At 49.8% G+C, this 17,022-nt stretch overlaps 2 protein-coding genes across 5 annotated transcripts in view; one reads left to right on the top strand and one right to left on the bottom strand.

Moving 5' to 3' along the window:
• Tubgcp6 (tubulin gamma complex associated protein 6) overlaps nt 1-4,318 on the top strand; it is a 35,135-nt gene extending 30,817 nt beyond the window's left edge. For 3 of the 4 annotated variants that reach the window (XM_045151842.1, XM_045151843.1, XM_004650402.2), the window contains exons 17-26: nt 376-434; nt 561-723; nt 810-978; nt 1,058-1,199; nt 1,826-2,020; nt 2,099-2,231; nt 2,300-2,513; nt 2,589-2,788; nt 2,867-2,981; nt 3,786-4,318. In XM_045151842.1, coding sequence (XP_045007777.1) covers nt 376-434; nt 561-723; nt 810-978; nt 1,058-1,199; nt 1,826-2,020; nt 2,099-2,231; nt 2,300-2,513; nt 2,589-2,788; nt 2,867-2,958 — 1,367 coding nt within the window. In that variant the 3' untranslated portion in view covers nt 2,959-2,981; nt 3,786-4,318. The remainder of the gene's footprint in view (nt 1-375; nt 435-560; nt 724-809; nt 979-1,057; nt 1,200-1,825; nt 2,021-2,098; nt 2,232-2,299; nt 2,514-2,588; nt 2,789-2,866; nt 2,982-3,785) is intronic. The other variant, XM_045151841.1, reaches the window with a different exon arrangement.
• Selenoo (selenoprotein O) lies at nt 3,038-16,804 on the bottom strand. The gene is made up of 9 exons (XM_045151844.1): nt 16,254-16,804; nt 9,728-9,931; nt 8,341-8,527; nt 6,541-6,671; nt 5,600-5,880; nt 4,632-4,782; nt 3,867-4,052; nt 3,598-3,754; nt 3,038-3,518 (listed from the first exon to the last, which is right to left on the bottom strand). Exons 1-9 carry the CDS (start codon nt 16,802-16,804, stop codon nt 3,345-3,347), a joined length of 2,022 nt encoding a protein of 673 aa, XP_045007779.1. The 3' UTR covers nt 3,038-3,344.
• Between the last annotated feature and the right edge of the window lie 218 nt (nt 16,805-17,022).

Below are 17,022 nucleotides of genomic sequence, written 5' to 3'. Positions count from 1 at the left end.
GGAGAGATTCACGAAGTAACCCTCATTTTTTAAAACATCTTTTTAAATATTTTATTTATTTATTTGAGAGAGAGAGAAAAAAAAGAAAGAAAATGGGTGCATCAAGGCCTCCAACCACTGGAAACGAACTCCAGATGCATGTGCCTCCTGTGCATTTGGCTTACATGGGCACTGGGGAATCTAACCTGGGTTCCCAGGGTTTGCAGGCAAGCGCCTTAACTCCAAAGCCATCTCTTGAGCTCAACCTTCATGTTCTTTGTTAGCCAGGACTAAGTGCTGTTGTGGGGGTCTTGGAGGGGATGTCTGGGCCAGCCCTGCAGTGTCCCCTCTGCTGGTGCTGGGCACTGATGACCCTCCTCATTTGTGTCTGTTCAGGCCCAGGGAGGAGTGGAGACACTGAGGACCTTTCTCCAAGTTGGCCTGTGAGCTCACAGGTAAGAGGAGCATGCAAGGAGTCACCACTTGAGAGTTCCACATGGCCTTTTCAACACAAGCAAGGAGGAGCCAGGGAGTAGCATGCTGTATTGGGAGGCAGTTCTTTGAGATTGGCCCCTTTTCAGGAAGGCACAGCTACCTCAAGCAGCCCTGGCCCTAGTGAGGAGGTGGCAGATACAACAGACTCGGAGGCTGAGGCCCAGCGCTGGGGCAAGGAGCAGGCCTACTTGGCAGGCCTCACAAGGCTATACCACGTGGAGCAGTACCCAGACAGCTATGAGTCCATGTGTGAGTTGGCCAGCTGCAGTGGGTAAACAAGGGGGTACTGTAGGCCTCTGTATCCCTAAGCTTCAGCAATCTTTTGTTCTCCACAGCAGAGCTTCCTGTTGCCCACTTGGTACACCACTTGCTTCCCCGGGTCTTTGCCTTTCCTGTTGACCCTCAAGTGCAGTCAGCAGTGGATGAGACTGCGGTGCAGCTGAGCGAGCTGCTGACACTGCCTGTGCTCATGAAGCGCTCCCTCACGGCCCCACTGGCCGCCCAGTGAGTGCCTCTGCCTGTCCAGCTGTAACCCCTTGGCCTTCCTATACCTGCAACCCTAACTCCAGGCCCCTCTCTCCAGTGTCTCTTTGGTGAACAAGGCTGCAGTTGACTATTTTTTCGTGGAGTTGCACCTAGAGGCACACTTTGAGGCACTGCGGCATTTCCTGCTGATGGAGGATGGAGAGTTTGCTCAGTCCCTTAGTGACCTGCTCTTTGAGAAGGTAACTGTAAGACATGGAGAGGAGAGGAGGCTTGTAGGTAGGCAGAGGCTGGCTGCTGACCTGAGGTCCCCCCTGGCCAGCACCTATATGCTTCAGCCCTCGTGCACAGTATAGTGGTTAAGTGTTGGGTACTGGCAAGTAGTGAGGGACTGGGCACAAGCTTGGGATTCCTTGTGCTGGTTTGTTGTGTTTGTTTTTTTTTTTAAATTTTAATTTTAATTTATTTGAGAGGGGTTGTATAGGGAATGGGCACACCACGGCCTCTAGTCATTGCACACATACTCCAGATGCATGTACCACCTTGTGCTTCTGGCTTATGTAGGTTCTGGAGAGTTGAGCCTGGGTCCTTTGGCTTTGCAGGCAAGTGCCTTAACTGCTATCTCTCCATCCCTCTTTTAAAAATATTTTTATTTATTTGAGAAAAAGAGGCAGAGAGAGAATGAGGGAGGGATGGAAGGTGGGCATACCACAGCCTCTAGCTGCTGCAAACAAGCTCAAGACACATGTGCCACCTAGTGCATCTGGCTTATGTGGGGTCCTGGGGAATTGAACCTAGGTCCTTAGGCTTTACAGTTGAAGCCCTTGCCTGTAAAACCATCTCTTCAGCCCAATATTCTACCTTTTAGCTAGGGGCTGGGCAGACGCCTGGGGAACTGCTCAACCCACTAGTCCTCAACAGCATCCTGAGCAAGGCGCTGCAGTACAGCCTCCATGGGGACACCCCACAGGCTACCAACCTGTCCTTTGCCCTCAAGTACCTCCCTGAGGTGTTTGCTCCCAATGCTCCAGATGTGCTGAGCTGCCTGGAGCTCAGATACAAGGTCAGTAGGGGCCCTGCTATGGTCATATGTTCAGGCCTGTCCTATACAGGCCAGTGCTGAGTAGGGCTTCCTGAACAGGTTGACTGGCCACTCAACATTGTCATCACCGAGAGCTGCCTGAGCAAGTATAGTGGCATCTTCTCCTTCCTGCTGCAGTTAAAGCTTATGATGTGGACACTCAAGGATGTCTGCTTCCATCTCAAGCGCACAGGTGAGGTCTGGCCCAAGCCCACCCCTGGTACAGCTCAGGCTGCTTCTCACCCTCCACTCTTCTACCAGCCCTGGTGAGCCACACGGCTGGCTCTGTGCAGTTCCGCCAGCTGCAGCTGTTCAAACATGAAATGCAGCACTTTGTGAAGGTCATCCAGGGCTACATCGCTAACCAGATCCTGCATGTCAGCTGGTGCGAGTTCCAGGCCCGGCTGGCCATGGTGGGGGACTTGGAGGAGATCCAGCGTGTCCATGCTGAATACCTGCATAGGGCTGTTTTCAGGTGAGGAGGGAGTTAACTTAACCTGAGAATGCCCAGGGCAGGTTGGGCAGCCCACCAGCAGCTTCTCTCCCTTAGGGGCCTGCTGACAGAGAAGGCAGCACCTGTCATGAACATCATTCATAGCATCTTTAGCCTGGTGCTCAAGTTCCGTAGTCAACTCATCTCCCAGGCTTGGGGCCCACCTGGTGGCCCCCGTGGTGCTGAACACCCCAACTTTGCACTCATGCAGCAGTCCTATAGTACCTTCAAGTACTATTCCCACTTCCTCTTCAAAGGTGAGCCTTCCCACTGGGGAAGGAAAGGGTGGCCAGACATAGGGTAGGCAGGAGCCTGAGAACCTGTTGCCTTTCTAGTGGTGTCTAAGTTAGTGAACCGTGGCTACCAGCCCCACCTGGAGGATTTCCTGCTTCGAATCAACTTCAACAACTACTACCAAGACTCCTGACGCGACCACATTGTTGTATTCAGGTTTGACATGTCCTGGGCAGGTTATGGGGTCAGGTAAAGAGGGCAGTGACCAGAGGTCAAGAAACCTATTGCTTTATTTAGAAGCATGGGAAGTTTAGCAGGTGCCCAGCTCCTGGGGACAGACAGGTTCACCTGAACCCTCTGTGTCATTCACACAGGCCCTTGTCCGTATATGAGCAGTTTGTGCTAGGGGTAAGATGAGGGCTGGCCAGGGTGGTACTGCTGAGCTGGCATCAGACAGAGATGGGTCAGGGTCTGACTGGAGATCTCTGCCACCATGAAGAGACTGTGGGTTGAGGTAGCCCAGTGGTCTCAGCAACTCAACAGCACTGGAGGACTCAAGAGACTCAGGTGTAGAGGCCACTATGAGGATCATGTCACACACAGTTCTGCTGCCCAGAGGGGTGGCCTGCTTCTATAGGAGTGATGATCACCAGTGGTAACTGCTGCCTCTTCAGGGCCTATGGCCTTAAGTTCCTTGGTGGCCTCTCCCTCACTGTGGTAAGGAGACTCAAGTAGCTTCAACACATGCCGTACCTAGAAGAAAACCAGGTGAGGGATGTCCCATGCCAGCCCTCCCTCCCTCCCTCCCAGGGTCAGGACAGGCAGTGCTTGCCTCTGAAAAGTCTCCATTCTCAGCAGCCTCAATGGCATTCTGTGCGATGTAGTTCCTCAAGACGTACTTGGGGTTGTTGGCATACATGGTGCGTGTGTGCTCGACCTGCCAGGCAGCAGTATCACTGGCACCTTCCATGTCCTTGTCCAGCCGGGCTCTGGAATCACACCCCAAATTGTCTTTCCCAGCAGGAACTATCCCCCTGCACCCCCACTCAGGGTCATTTGCGGGCACAAGAACCTGATACTGATGAACTGAACACTGCCTACCTGTACTCCTGGAGCCAAGCCACCCAACACTCTGTGTTCTTGCTGTGTAGCTCAGCGGGACTCAGATGTTCTAGCCGTGATTGCTGTTCCACACGTTCAAGCTCCTTTGTGAGGTTTGCCTGAGTGCCAATGAGTGCAAAGAGCTGTGGATTTGACTGTGCCAGCATCAGCATCATGGATAGCTGCCTGCAGAGAAGAGTGGTATGGACAGTACCTTAGCCTGGGGTTTCATGTGGACTTCACCTCCCAAGCAGCAGGCTTCACAGCAGGACATGGCCCAGGTACTACAGCAGCTTCCAGCCTGACCACAGGCAGTGCTACAGTTGGCTGGAGAGGGTGTCTATATCCTAAGAAAATGCCATTTCTTCCTGATGGTCACTGACTCCTTCATAGTTTAATGCGTATAGGATAGTCACTGTCCTACTCCCCACTAAATCCTTTTTTTGTAACCAGCTGTTGGTCTTGTTCTTTGAAAGCCAGTATGAGTGCTTCCTATGTCCCTTCCTGGGTGCGAGAAGCACTCTAGCCATGGCATTCGTGTCCTAGGACATGGCATGGGATGTCTGTCAACCACCACCATCCTAATCAGCTTGTGCTCAGTCTCCCTGTTTGCTATTCACGTTTAGACAGTCCTTCCTGCCCAGGAGTGGGGCAGCTCTCTGGGCCCCAAGAAACCTATGAGGTACTCATTGGCTCTTTCTCCAATACTCTGCTGTATGTAAATGTTACTCCCATTCTGGAAACAAGTTCCAAAGAGGCACTCACCGGGGGTCCATCTGGGGTCGGAAGGCAAGCTTTAGCTCTTCCAGAGAGGCGCACTGTGAGGTCAGCCTGGTCAGGAATTCTTCCAGGCTTGGTTTCTCAGGCCCAGTTGGGAAGAAGCTCAGTTCATAGAAGGTGTTTGTGAAGTCAGCACCTGGAAAATAAGCTGCTGAGGGGTGGGGAGGCAAAAGCTGAACCCTGCAACTTCTTCCCAGCCCATTGCTTAACCACCATCCCATCTGTCCCCAAGACCTTGGAAGCCATCTGAAAAATGGGTTGACTCTGAGTAGGACAAGGTAGGCTTGGGGCCTCAGTCCAGGTACCTGCTTGAACCATCCTAATACTTGGTACACCTGTCCATCATGGTCATACAGAACCTTGCAACTTCTAAGGAACATAAACACAAAATAAAAAGCAAGGTATGGCTTGCAAGTTCAAGGCCAGCCTGGAATACATATCAAGACCCAGTTTCACAAAAATGATAACTATCAACCAAAGTCAGAGAAAATGAGGGATAAGAGGCTGGGAAGATGGCTCAGTAGTTCCAGGCACTTGCAAAGCCTGCCTGCCCAGTTTCAGTTCCCCAGTAACCACATAAAACTAGAAGCACAAAGTGGCACATGAATTGAGCTCATCTGCAGTGGTAAGAGGCCCTGGTGTGCACACACACAAAAATTTTTAAAGGGAGGCTTACGCATGCTGTACAACATACAGGAACCTACAAAGCCGTATGCTGAGTGAAATAAGCCAGTCACAGAACAAATCCCATGGGAATCTCCTGCTGAAGCCCCTCAAGTTCAGATAAATGGAAAGCAGGATGCGGTACCAGGTAGATAGTGCTTAAATGGGGATAGAACTTCAGGTTGGGAAGATAACAGTGGTAACTGCTACATAACATCTAAAAATGGCTACAGGACACATGAGTATCTGCCCTTAGCAATGGTTCTGTGATGTGCATCCTACTGGCTTACCAGTCCGATGCATTGTCTCCAGAAGCTTGGCTACAAGTGCCCCATCTTCCTCTTCCTGGACTTTGACTAGGCCCAGCTTTCTGCGCATCTTCTGTAGGTAGTGCCTTTGGAACTCCATGTCAAACTCTTCTGCCAGGATGGCCTCGCCCAGTGCAAGGGGCAACTCTGGATCCAGTGCCTCAGCTAGCTTCTGCAGATTCCACTTACACACCTCAGGTTGCTTGTTGTATGTGTAGCGCCCAGCATTGTCAGAGGCATTGCACACGTGGTTAGGGTCATACCTGCCACATAGCAGTGCTGTTAGAGGGGACACAGAGTGGGGAGAGGGCTGTGGCTGTACTTTTTCTACTTGTACACAATTGGCACTGCCCCATGGCTAGGTAAGTGACTGTGAAGCCCCATGGAGCCTAGTCTATCTGGGTGAGATGCAGTCCTCTTTTTTTACTACCTGCTTCCCTCCACCCTTTGACCCATCTTCAGTCTGGCTATGGAAGAGGAACTTGCTCTAAAATGTCAAGCTCCTATTTCTTTGCTCACTTGGGAAGCAGAAGCAGGAAGATCACAAGTCCAAGGCCAGTCTGGGCTACATGGAAAGTTCCAAGACATTCTGAACTGCATAGCAAGACCCTATCTCTAAAAACAAGCTGGTGCTCAGGAGGCTGCAGTAGGAGGTCACTATGAGTTCGGGATGGTCTGGGCTACAGAATGAGACCCTGCCTACAAAACACCACCTTTCAGAGGATTTCTGCTTCCACGAGTGGCTGATCAGACATTGCTGGTAACTAAACACTGAAGAAAGGGACATAGGCAGCATAAATGCCAGCTGCTCCATGCTTACCCCTCCTGTGACCCTGTGCTGTTTGTCTGCCCCTCACAGGGGCCATTTCGAGGAAGCCTGCAGGCTGCATGAGGCCTACCATCTACAATCCCAGAGGCATCACCTGTCCAGGAAGCCAAAGGGTCCGTAGTCAATGGTGAGGCCCAGGATGCTCATGTTGTCAGTGTTCAGCACACCATGACAGAAGCCGACACACTGCCATTCAGCTACCATCCGTGCTGTTCGTCGTGTCACCTGGGGCAGGACAGGTTCTAGCTGTTTCCTCCTTGGGGGTCTCATCCAAGCCCACTGGACTTAAAGTTAGCCCAGACCCCTCCCATCCCCACCATTTCTTTAGGATGCCAGTGGATTTTATCTGAGTGGTTCTCAATCTAGGACCCCCTGTAACCCCCTTACCACTGTTTCAGAAGTGTGTTTTGGGGCTGGGTGTCAGCCTGAGCTAAAATGAGACCCTACCTCAAAAGACAAAAAAAAAAAAAAAAGTGTGTTCTGCTCGGTGTGGTGGCACATGCCTTTAAGCCCAGCACTTAGGAGGCAGAGGTAGGAGGATCACTTTAAGGATACCCTAAGACTATGTAGTAAATTTCAAGTCTGGGCTACAGTGAAACACAACATCAAAAAACCAAACAACAAAAGTTTTGCGTGAGTTGATGCATGACCTAACTCACACCATCTATTCTTTCATATGCTCATCAACTGAGTAAATCAGAAAATCAGGCAACCCAGATTCAGCCCCAGGAAGAAGACCTCATAGCAGCAGCAGAAGAAGCACTACATTGTCAGGCAGACTTACCTGTGTCCAGGCTGCTGTTCCCTGCAAGCTGCTGTCGCACCTCTTCATTGGGAGCCAGGACCTGTCTACCAACTTAGCTGCTAACCCAATGACCCAACCAGCTGGCAGTCTCTGGATACCAGACACCACTGTGGCCTGAGAATAGGAGCCCCAACAGCAGGACTACACCATGCCCCTAACCCCAATTGCCCAGAGCTTTTCTGACATGAGTCCCCTAAGCTAAGCCACAGCCTATCTGGGTCTCTGCTCTACAAAAGCCACAGGTACTCCTGGGAACCTGGCAGTACTGGCCTCCCCAGACTTCACTGACGTAAACACAGAGAGAGCAAGCTGACCAGGTCACCCGCCCATCTTTACGCCCACGTGTGACGCTGAGTCTTAGGGCTTTTGCTGGCACCCTATCCAGTGTCACATCACGTCCAACATGCTGTATCTGAGGTGGGACAGTGGTGTAATCTGATACGGATAGTCTTGTAGACACTGGCCTGGTGAATACTTCTGCTGGCCCGCATCACTGCTAACACTTGCAGTGCTCTAGCCCTAGCCACACAGCAACAGGACTGCATGTGGCCTTTGCTGCAACTATGCTTTGAAGACTATTCTGTACCTTACCCTCCCTGTGCTCCAACTTGGACTGAGTCTTTTTCCTTCCTCTATACGCACTAATGCTACTGGCCCCATATTCCCATATGGCATCCTAAACTTCCTATGATAAAAGATGTAGCTATCAAATTCATGTGGACACTATTGGAGGTAGACCTAGATCCTGGCCAGGCAGTTTTCCCACCTGGAACATCAGATGGGTGTTCCAGGGTGTGCTGACCCACATGGGAGGTATCCAATATCCAGCAGTGTTTCTGTACAGGTGTCTTTCTTCTAACATTAGCAGGCCCTCACTGCACAACACAAGTTGAATATGCCCAGCACCTCTAGGCTGCCCAGCCCCTGAGGCCACAGGAGCAGATGGGTTCTAAGGCTGGCAAAAATGGCATAGTGAAGGGCAGTGACACTGGGGAAAAACCCCTTTCCCTGGCCAAAGTGACTATGTTTGGCAGCAGGAATGGCTCAACCTTTGGCCATGGGGAAGATCGGTATGAAGCTTCTGCCTACCTCCCGGAAGAAGTCAGCATTCCTCTGGACACTATTGTTGTCTTGGGCATGGACAGCCTGGATTTCAGGGTAGAAAGAGCTGATCACATAGTCAAGCATTTGGATCCGGATGTCATTCCGCCCCACACTGGGACCTGCCCGCCCTGTGTGCTCATCAGGGGGTTTAAAAATCTCAAAGGAGCCGAACCTGTAGGGAAGACCCCAATGTTCAACAGGTCAGAAAACACAGCTGTGGCTAGGGATCTTTGTAGCCCCAAAACAAACAGTATCCTGAGTGAACAAATAACAACCAGCCTGTTCCCATTGCATGGGACATGTGGGAGGCCCAAAAAGAGCAGAACCACCACAGCTATCTCTCAACCCCAACACTACTGAGGGTTCTGTGTGTACCCCACATCCCATGGGGATAACCTGGGTTGGCTCTACCACAGCATCTGCAAGGATCAGTGTTCTCAGCATGACGACGGTCCCATCAGGTATGCCTGGAGGCATTTTTAGGTGATTATAATAGGGGATGCTACTGACAGCTGGTGGGCAGAGGTCAGTGACACTATGAAAATTGCTTAAGGCAAATGCCAACAAAGTTGGGTGTGTATGGGGGGGTGATCATGACCTCCAGGATGCAGCAGGTATCAGCCCTGGCTGTCCCCCATACCCTAGTAAGTCAGAAAAAGCCAGAGAGAAGCAGAGTTGGCCTCTGGTGGAGCTTATCAGGGGAATTAACAGCCTGGGCTGGTCATCCCAGCTAACTTTTGACAGCTCTGGGTTCACATTCTCAGCCCTAAAAGTGCTAGACACCAGACTGGGGTGACAGCATAGACCTATCTGAGCTAGCCAGGTAAGACAGGACCAGTAAGCCACTGGATAATTTAGAAGGAAGATTACAAGGACTAGAACATATCAGCTTATGGTAACACTAAACAAGGCTATTTTCTTGTGGAAATTTTTGGTGGTTCTTGGTCATAAACTTCTAGGTACATGCATCTTCTTGAAGCTTGCTTAGACAGTTCTTCCTTTTAGGACACTGCTCAGGGACAGAACACTATGGGCCCAGTGTCTTGCCCAAGCCACTCTGCCTGGACCAGCCTCATTCTCTCTGGCTTTGCCAAGGGCTTGAAGTGGGGGGGGGGCTGGGCACAATCATCCATACAGAGAATGGGACCCCAGCCCAGAACACAGTAAGAGCCTTTTGCACTGCACATCCTCCCAATTGGTACAAAGCTATTCTACTTCATGGGCAGGCTGGAATTCCTGAGGTGCCAGGGCTGGACCCTGACTATATCCAGGTGCTGTCCCATGCTCGTGGGCTTGGCTTGACATTCTAGTTGCCTAAGCATGGATCTGTGCACAAACACATGCAGATAGGCCTAATAGACCCCAGCATTACCTTATAAAAGTGGGAGCTATACGCAACACAACTGTGCACTTTTCATATTTTGGATTACCATCATAGAACACGTCGCGCACCACTGTGGACTCAGATGTGACGCAGGCCCCAGCTCTTGTAGTGGGGATACCCAGGTGAAACATGGCTTCACTGCACAGGAACTCACGGATGCTTGACCGTAGGACTTTGCGACCATCGGCCTGTCTGAAACCAAACACACAGCCACAGCCAGTCAGGCAAGGGTCTATTTAAGAATAAAGGTCTCGAAAAACAAAACAACAACAACAAAAAAAAAGGTCCCCGATAGCCCAGCTATGTTAGTCCTGAGTGTTTACCCAAAATACTTCAAGTCAACATGCCAGAGATGCTTGTACATCAATGTTTGTTGTAGCACTATTCAAAATAGTTAAATAATAGTTAAACTATGAATGGATAAAGAGTGATATATATACACACACACAATGGAACTTTATTCAACCATAAAGAATGAAATTATGCAAGGTGGTGGCACACGCCTTTAATCACAGCACTTGGGAGGCAGACGTAGGAGGACTGCCATGAGTTCAAGGCCACCCTGACACTATTACATAGTGAATTCCAGGTCAACCTGGTTTAGAGACCCTACCTTGAAAAGCCAAAATAAATAAAAATCATATTGTTTGTAGTATACTATATATGATAGGTGATAATTAGTCATTTTAAGCCAAGTAAACCAGTTTCAGACAATATTATATATTTTCTCTCATTTATGGTTCCTAGATCTTATATAGATACATATAATCGTGTATGTACATATGACACAAAGGTAGAAATGAAACTGTCTAGAACAAAGGAACGTAGCCAAAAGGAGGATGGGGAATATGGTAAGAATATGCTCAACACACTATATACTTGTATGAAAAATTTTAAACCTTAAAAAAAAAAAGATTGACAGATATGGTAAATGATTTCATTAAGAAATCAGAGTTGGTGGGCTGGAGAGATGGCTTAGCAGTTAAGCGCTTGCCTGTGAAGCCTAAGGACCCCAGTTCAAGGCTCAATTCTCCAGGACCCTCGTTAGCCAGATGCATAAGGGGGTACACGTGTCTGGAGTTCGTGTGCAGTGGCTGGAGACCCTGGCGTGCCCATTCTCTCTCTCTCTGCCTCTTTTTGTCTGTCGCTCTCAAATAAATAAATAAGTAAAAATGATAAACAAAAACATTAAAAAAAAAAAAAAAAAGAAACCAGAGTTGGGCTGGGCATGGTAGCACACACCTTTAGTCTCAGGTAGAGGTAGGAGGATCACCGTGAGTTCCAAGCCACCCTGACACTACATAGTGAATTCCAGGTCAGCCTGGACTAGAGTGAAACCCTACCTCGAAAACCCAAAACGAACAAAAAAAGAAATCAGAGTTAGGCTGGAGAGATAGCTTAGCGGTTCAGGCACTTGCCTGCAAAGCCCAAGGACTGAGATCCCACATAAGCCAGATGTACAATGCATCTGAAGTCCCTTTGCAGTGGCTAGAGGCCCTGGTGCACCCATTCTCTGTGTCTCAAAAATAAATTTTAAAAAAATTAAAAAAAAATCAGAGTCCTGATGGCTCAGCAATTAAAGGCACTTGCTTATAAAGCCTGATGGCCTGGGTTCAATTCTACAGTATCCACATAAAGCCAGGTGCACAAAGTGGCGCATGTGTCTGGAGTTTGTTTGCAGTGGCCAGAGGCCCTGGTGTGCCCCCCCACCCATTCATCCATCCATCCATATATATATATAGAGAGAGAGAGGAGGGGGAGGGAGAGAAATCAGAGTCGGGGGCTGGGGAAATCGCTCAGATTGCTTGCTGCTTAAACCTAAGTACCTGCCCACACATAAAAAAGCTAGAAGCTGGGCTGGAGAGATGTGTGAAGCTTAAGGACCCATGTACTACTCTCCAGATCCCACATGAGACACACCACGGTGAGGCAAGCGCAAGGTTGCACATGCCCACTAGGTGGCACAAGCAACTGGAGTTCAACTTCAGTGGCTGAGGCACTGGCGCACCAATTCGCTCTCCTCTCTCACTCTCTTAAAAAAAAAAAAAAAAAAGCTAGCAGCCATGGAGGGCTTCTGTAATTCCAGCACACTGATGGTAAGATAGGTGACACAAAGACAGGAAAATATCCTGGAAGTTTGCATTGAGTGTAGCAAAGAATAGCAGATAAGAGATACAGAGAGAAACATTGCCTCAAATGAGAAGGTGGCAAGGTGAGGACCGACCTGAAAGTTGACCTCTGAATTCAACATGTGCACTCTGTTATATACACTCCCATATCCTCTCTCACACACACATACATACATACCAAAAAAAAAAAAAAAAAAAGTCACACAGACTGCTGGCCATTAATATGAATGAGCTAGAGAACTGACATAGGGTTGTATCTTGTTATGTCTCTTTTTGTTTGCTTGTTTTTTGAGGTAGGATTTTACTACGTAGTCTCAGGGTGGCCTGGCACTCAGTGATCCTACTTCCTACCTCTGCCTCCCAAGTGCTGGGATTAAAGGCGTGCATCACCATACCCGGGTTGTATCTTATGTGTTTATGGAACGGGAATTATGACTAGGAGGAAAGAGTGGGAGGGAGTGATTAATAGATAGGAGGGAACTGGAGAGATAGATGGCTGAGTGGTTAAGGCACTTGCCTGCAAAGCCAAAGGACCCATGTTCAATTCTCCAGTACTTGCATAAAGCCAGATGTACAAGGTGGGGCATGCATCTGGAGTTTATTTGCAATGGCTAGAGACCCTGGTGTGCCCATTCTGTTTCCTTGACTCTTTCACTCACTCAATCTCAAAAAAATAAAATATTAAAAAATAGGAGAAATAAGTATTAAAGTTACATTACTCAGTGGGCTATAGTTGATAATAATGTATACTTCATAATTCCTAGAAGTTTAAAAAATATTTATTAGTAATGTATACCTCATAATTCCTAGAAGTTTTGTTGCTTTAAATATGAGCCAGGGCTTCCTGTCACTGCAAACCCCTTCCAAACGCATGCACCTGTGTATCTGGCTTTACATGGGCACTGAGGAACTGAACCTGGGAGGTCTGGCTTTGCAAGCAATTTAACCACTGAGCCATCTCTTCAGCACTCCCCTTAGAAGTTTTTAAATGCTGTCCTCACAAAGAAATAAAAAGGATGAAATGATGGATTTGCTAATTACCCTAATTTGGTCATTACATTGTTACAAGATATACATTATCTGTCATCACATTATGTCCTATGAAAATGTATAGCTATATGTCAAAGAATTTTTAAAAAATCGGGGGGGGGAGGGAGAGTATTACCATGGGATACTTTTTATAATCATGGAAAATGTTAATAAAAATTGCGAAAAAAACAAAATTAAAAAAAAAAACCCAACACAGTGGCATTTACTGAAACCAGTAAAAATGACTTAAAAATAATTTATTTATATGCAAGCAGAGAGACAGAGAAAAAGCAAACTGTGTGCCAGGGACTTCAGCCACTGCAAACAACTCGATCTATGCATCACTTTGTGCATCTAGCTTTATGTGGGTACTGGGGAATTGAATCTGCCTTGTTAGGCCTTGCAGGCAAGTATCTTAACTGCTGAGCCCTCTCTCCAGACCCAACTTTTTTTTTTTTTTTTTTTTTTGAGATAGGGTCTTATTCTAGTCTAGCTTGAACTGGAATTGTCTCTAGAAGCCTCAACTTCACTGCCATCCTCTCAACCTCCTGAGTGCTGGGATTAAAGATATGCACCACTTTGCCCAGTGAAAATGTCTTTTGTTAAACTCTGTTTTTTTTTTTTTTTTTTCCCCAAGGTAGGGTTTCACTCCAGCCCAGGCTGACCTGGAATTCATTATGTAGTCTCAGAGTGGCCTTGAACTCACAGCCATCCTACTACCTCTGCCTCCCAAGTGCTGTCCACTAAATACTAGGGAAAAAAAAAAAAAAAAAGAAAGCAATCAAGGGCTGGTGAGATGGCTCAGCAGTTAAGGCACCTGCTTGCAAAGCCTGATAACCCAGGATTCAAGTCCCCAGGACCCACATAAAGCCAGATGCACAAAGTGGTGCCATGCATCCAGAGTTTGTTTACAGTGTCTGGAGGCCCTGATGTGCCCATTCTGTCTCTCTCTAAAATAAACAAATAACGGAAGTACAAGGATTGCCATGAGTTTGAGATTAGCCTGTGGTTATAGAGTTCCGGGTTAGCCTAGGCTACAAAAAAAGCAATCAAATTATGAGTAGCATACTAAACATCAGCTGTATAAAACTGAAAACATTCCACCCCACATTTTTTTGGTGGGGGACAGTTACTGCACAGCTTGAGCACTGGGCTTTGCACAGGACCAAGGTCCAGCTCAGCCCACCAAGAGGCTTGTCCTGAAGTCTTTCCAGCGGAGGCAGTTGGAAGGCAGGGGCAAGGAGCCACCAGCATGGCTCAGGGTTCTAGCAGCCCTGGCCCTACAACCACCTCCAACCTGTCTCAAGTCTTCGACAAGTGTGGAGGCCAGAGACTTTGATATATGCAGAAATATGAGGCCTGAGTAAAAGTCAAGAAGTCTCTTTCTTACAGGAAACATATAGCTGACCTACTGTGGAAAATATATAAAGCATCATTTTTGTTTTTTTGAGGGTGGGTCTCACTCTAGCCCACACTGACTTGGAATTCACTACGTAGTCTCAGAGTGGCCTCAAACTTATGGTGATCCTTCTACCTATGCCTCCTGAGTGCTGGGACTAACGGGGTGCACACCAAACCCAACTAAAGCATCTTTAAAAAAATATTTTATGGGCTGGAGAGATGGCTTAGCGGTTAAGCGCTTGCCTGTGAAGCCTAAGGACCCCGGTTCGAGGCTCGGTTCCCCAGGTCACGTTAGCCAGATGCACAAGGGGGCGCACGCGTCTGGAGTTCGTTTGTAGAGGCTGGAAGCCCTGGCGCGCCCATTCTCTCTCTCTCCCTCTGTCTTTCTCTCTGTGTCTGTTGCTCTCAAATAAATAAATAAAATTTAAAAAAAAAATATTTTATTTTTACTTATTTGACAGAGAAAGAGGTTAAGACAGAATGGGCACGCCACGGCCTCCAGTCACTGCAAATGAACTCCAGACACGTGCACCCCCTTGTGCATCTGGCTAATGTGGGTCCTGGGGAATCAAACCTGGGTCCTTTGGCTTTGCAGGCAAATGCCTTAACTACTAAGTCATCCCTCCAGCCCAAAAGCATCTTTTTTCATGGGTAGAGAGGTAGTTCAGTGGGAGCCTAGCACACATGGATTTAATCCTCAGCACCAGGATAAAATAAAGCCTCTATGAGCAAATTACTCTCACAAGGCTCATCTTTATAATTTGTGAACACAAATGTCAAAATGAACAAAGAATGAGTAGGCTCCAGGCAGATACATCTGACCATAATTCAAGGGGCAGAAGACACCTCTAAGCAGGTTGCCAGAGGTAGGTAGGTAGTGGAGTGCCAGGTGGGACCCAGTAAACTTGGTAAGGACAGAGGTGAAAGTCTTAGGGGAGGGGATGAAGAGGAAGGGGACTGAGGAACAACTGGCTAGTCCAAGGATCTGGCTTGGGTGACAGGCATGTTAGTGACTGGAGGAAGAGGGATGTAAGTGTGAGGTACAGATTTAAAGATTTTTATTTGGCAGAGGGAGAGAATGGGTGCACCTGGGCCTCTAGCGGCTGCAAATGAACTCCAGATGCATGCACCACTTTGTGCATTTTGCTTACGTGGGTACTGGGGAATCAAACCGGAGTCGTTAGGCTCTGGACTCAAATGCCTTAACCGCTCGGACATCTCTCCAGCCCGAGGTACAGATTCAGAACGACCGTAAAATCCCAGCGTACATGTTATTTTTCTTAGTCACTCAACAAGCACATAAAGAGTATGAGAACTATGTAGTGAAAAATCGAAACAGGACACCTAAGTGCAGGTTGCAGGGCTTGGAAGGACAAGCTCCCTGGATCTAGACCTAGGCCTTCCTTGGACAACTTAGGTACTCCCATAGGAATGCAAACACTGTTCACCTGGCTTGGGAGAATCACAGAAGATGGTCCTGAGGAGCAACCCTCCGACCCCACCTGGGAGATAGGGAGGCCTCTTAGAAGCCAACTGCCGGGGTAGCACTGGAGGAAGGGTGCCGGGATGCCACCTCTGAACCCTGGCCCCTGGGCTAAGAGCCCGGGCAAACAGTGACTCTCGTTTGTGGAAGTGGCTCCAAAGTCCTCGGTGTGTTTATGACAACAGCCTGGACAGCCATCAGAGCTTCGGCACGACCTGCCAGAAGAGGCTGCGGTGCCCTCTCCAAAGTGCTGACAGTAAGCGGGCCCAGCCTAAAATTCCCTGTCCTCTACCTCCCCGGCCCGGCCTCGGGGCCTCGCTTCACAAAAAGCCGTTCCGTGGCTCAGGACGTTCCACCTTCCATACTTCAACCCCTCCAGGGAGCTTTCCCAGGTTCGCAGCAGCTCTACCAGGCGATAAGCACTGCTGGGCATCTCCGTCCCACCCATATAGTTAGCCGAAGGGCCGCGCACCTGGAGAAGGGCGTGGGGCCGGCGCCCTTGAGCTGCAGCTCCCAGCGCTCGCCGGCCGCCGTGCACACTTCGCCCAGGTACATGGCGGCGCCGTCGCCCAACTGGCCGGCGAACTGGCCGAACTGGTGTCCGCAGTAGCAGTGCGCGGCGGGCTCGGCGCCCGGCAGCAGGGCGTTGCCGCTGAAGAAGAGCGCGGCCTCGGCCTCCACCTCGGCGCCGGCCCGCAGCCCCAGCAGCGCCAGCGCGGGTTCCGACAGAGCCACGAGGCGCGGCTGCCGCAGCGGGGCGGGGCGAGCGCGGCTGAAGCAGGCCCCGGGCACCGGCCGCGGCGCCCACAGCGCGCCCTCGGGGCCGGGCGGCGGCGTCTCCACCGGCAGCGCGCGCAGAGCGCGGTTGTCAAAGCGCAGCCCCGCCAGCCAGCGCGGCGGGGTCTCCATGGCAGCCGCCCAGAACGAGCCAAGCGCAGGCGACGGGCGCGCGCGGCCGGGGAACGACGGCACGGAGAGGGCCGCCGCAAGCGAGGCGCCCAGCGCGCACCTAAGCGGGGCCATTCGCGCCGCCGGAAGCCTCACCGCCCTTACCGGAAGCCCCGCCGCCCTTACCGGAAGCCCCGCCTCGCGGCCGTTCAGCCCAATCGGGGGCGGGTAGTGTTGTCCGCGGCCGCGCCCCCAAAGTTTGGCCCTAGTTAGTGGACTCGCTCGTTCGTGTGTTCCGCGGGCTGGAAGCGGAGGGTGGGAGCGTCTTTTCCGGATCTGAGCATGCTGCCGAC

Source organism: Jaculus jaculus, chromosome 6, assembly GCF_020740685.1.
Source record: "Jaculus jaculus isolate mJacJac1 chromosome 6, mJacJac1.mat.Y.cur, whole genome shotgun sequence".
Classification (NCBI taxonomy): domain Eukaryota; kingdom Metazoa; phylum Chordata; class Mammalia; order Rodentia; family Dipodidae; genus Jaculus; species Jaculus jaculus.
Note: the sequence above shows the minus strand (reverse complement) of the source record. Positions and strands in the feature narration are given on the sequence as shown.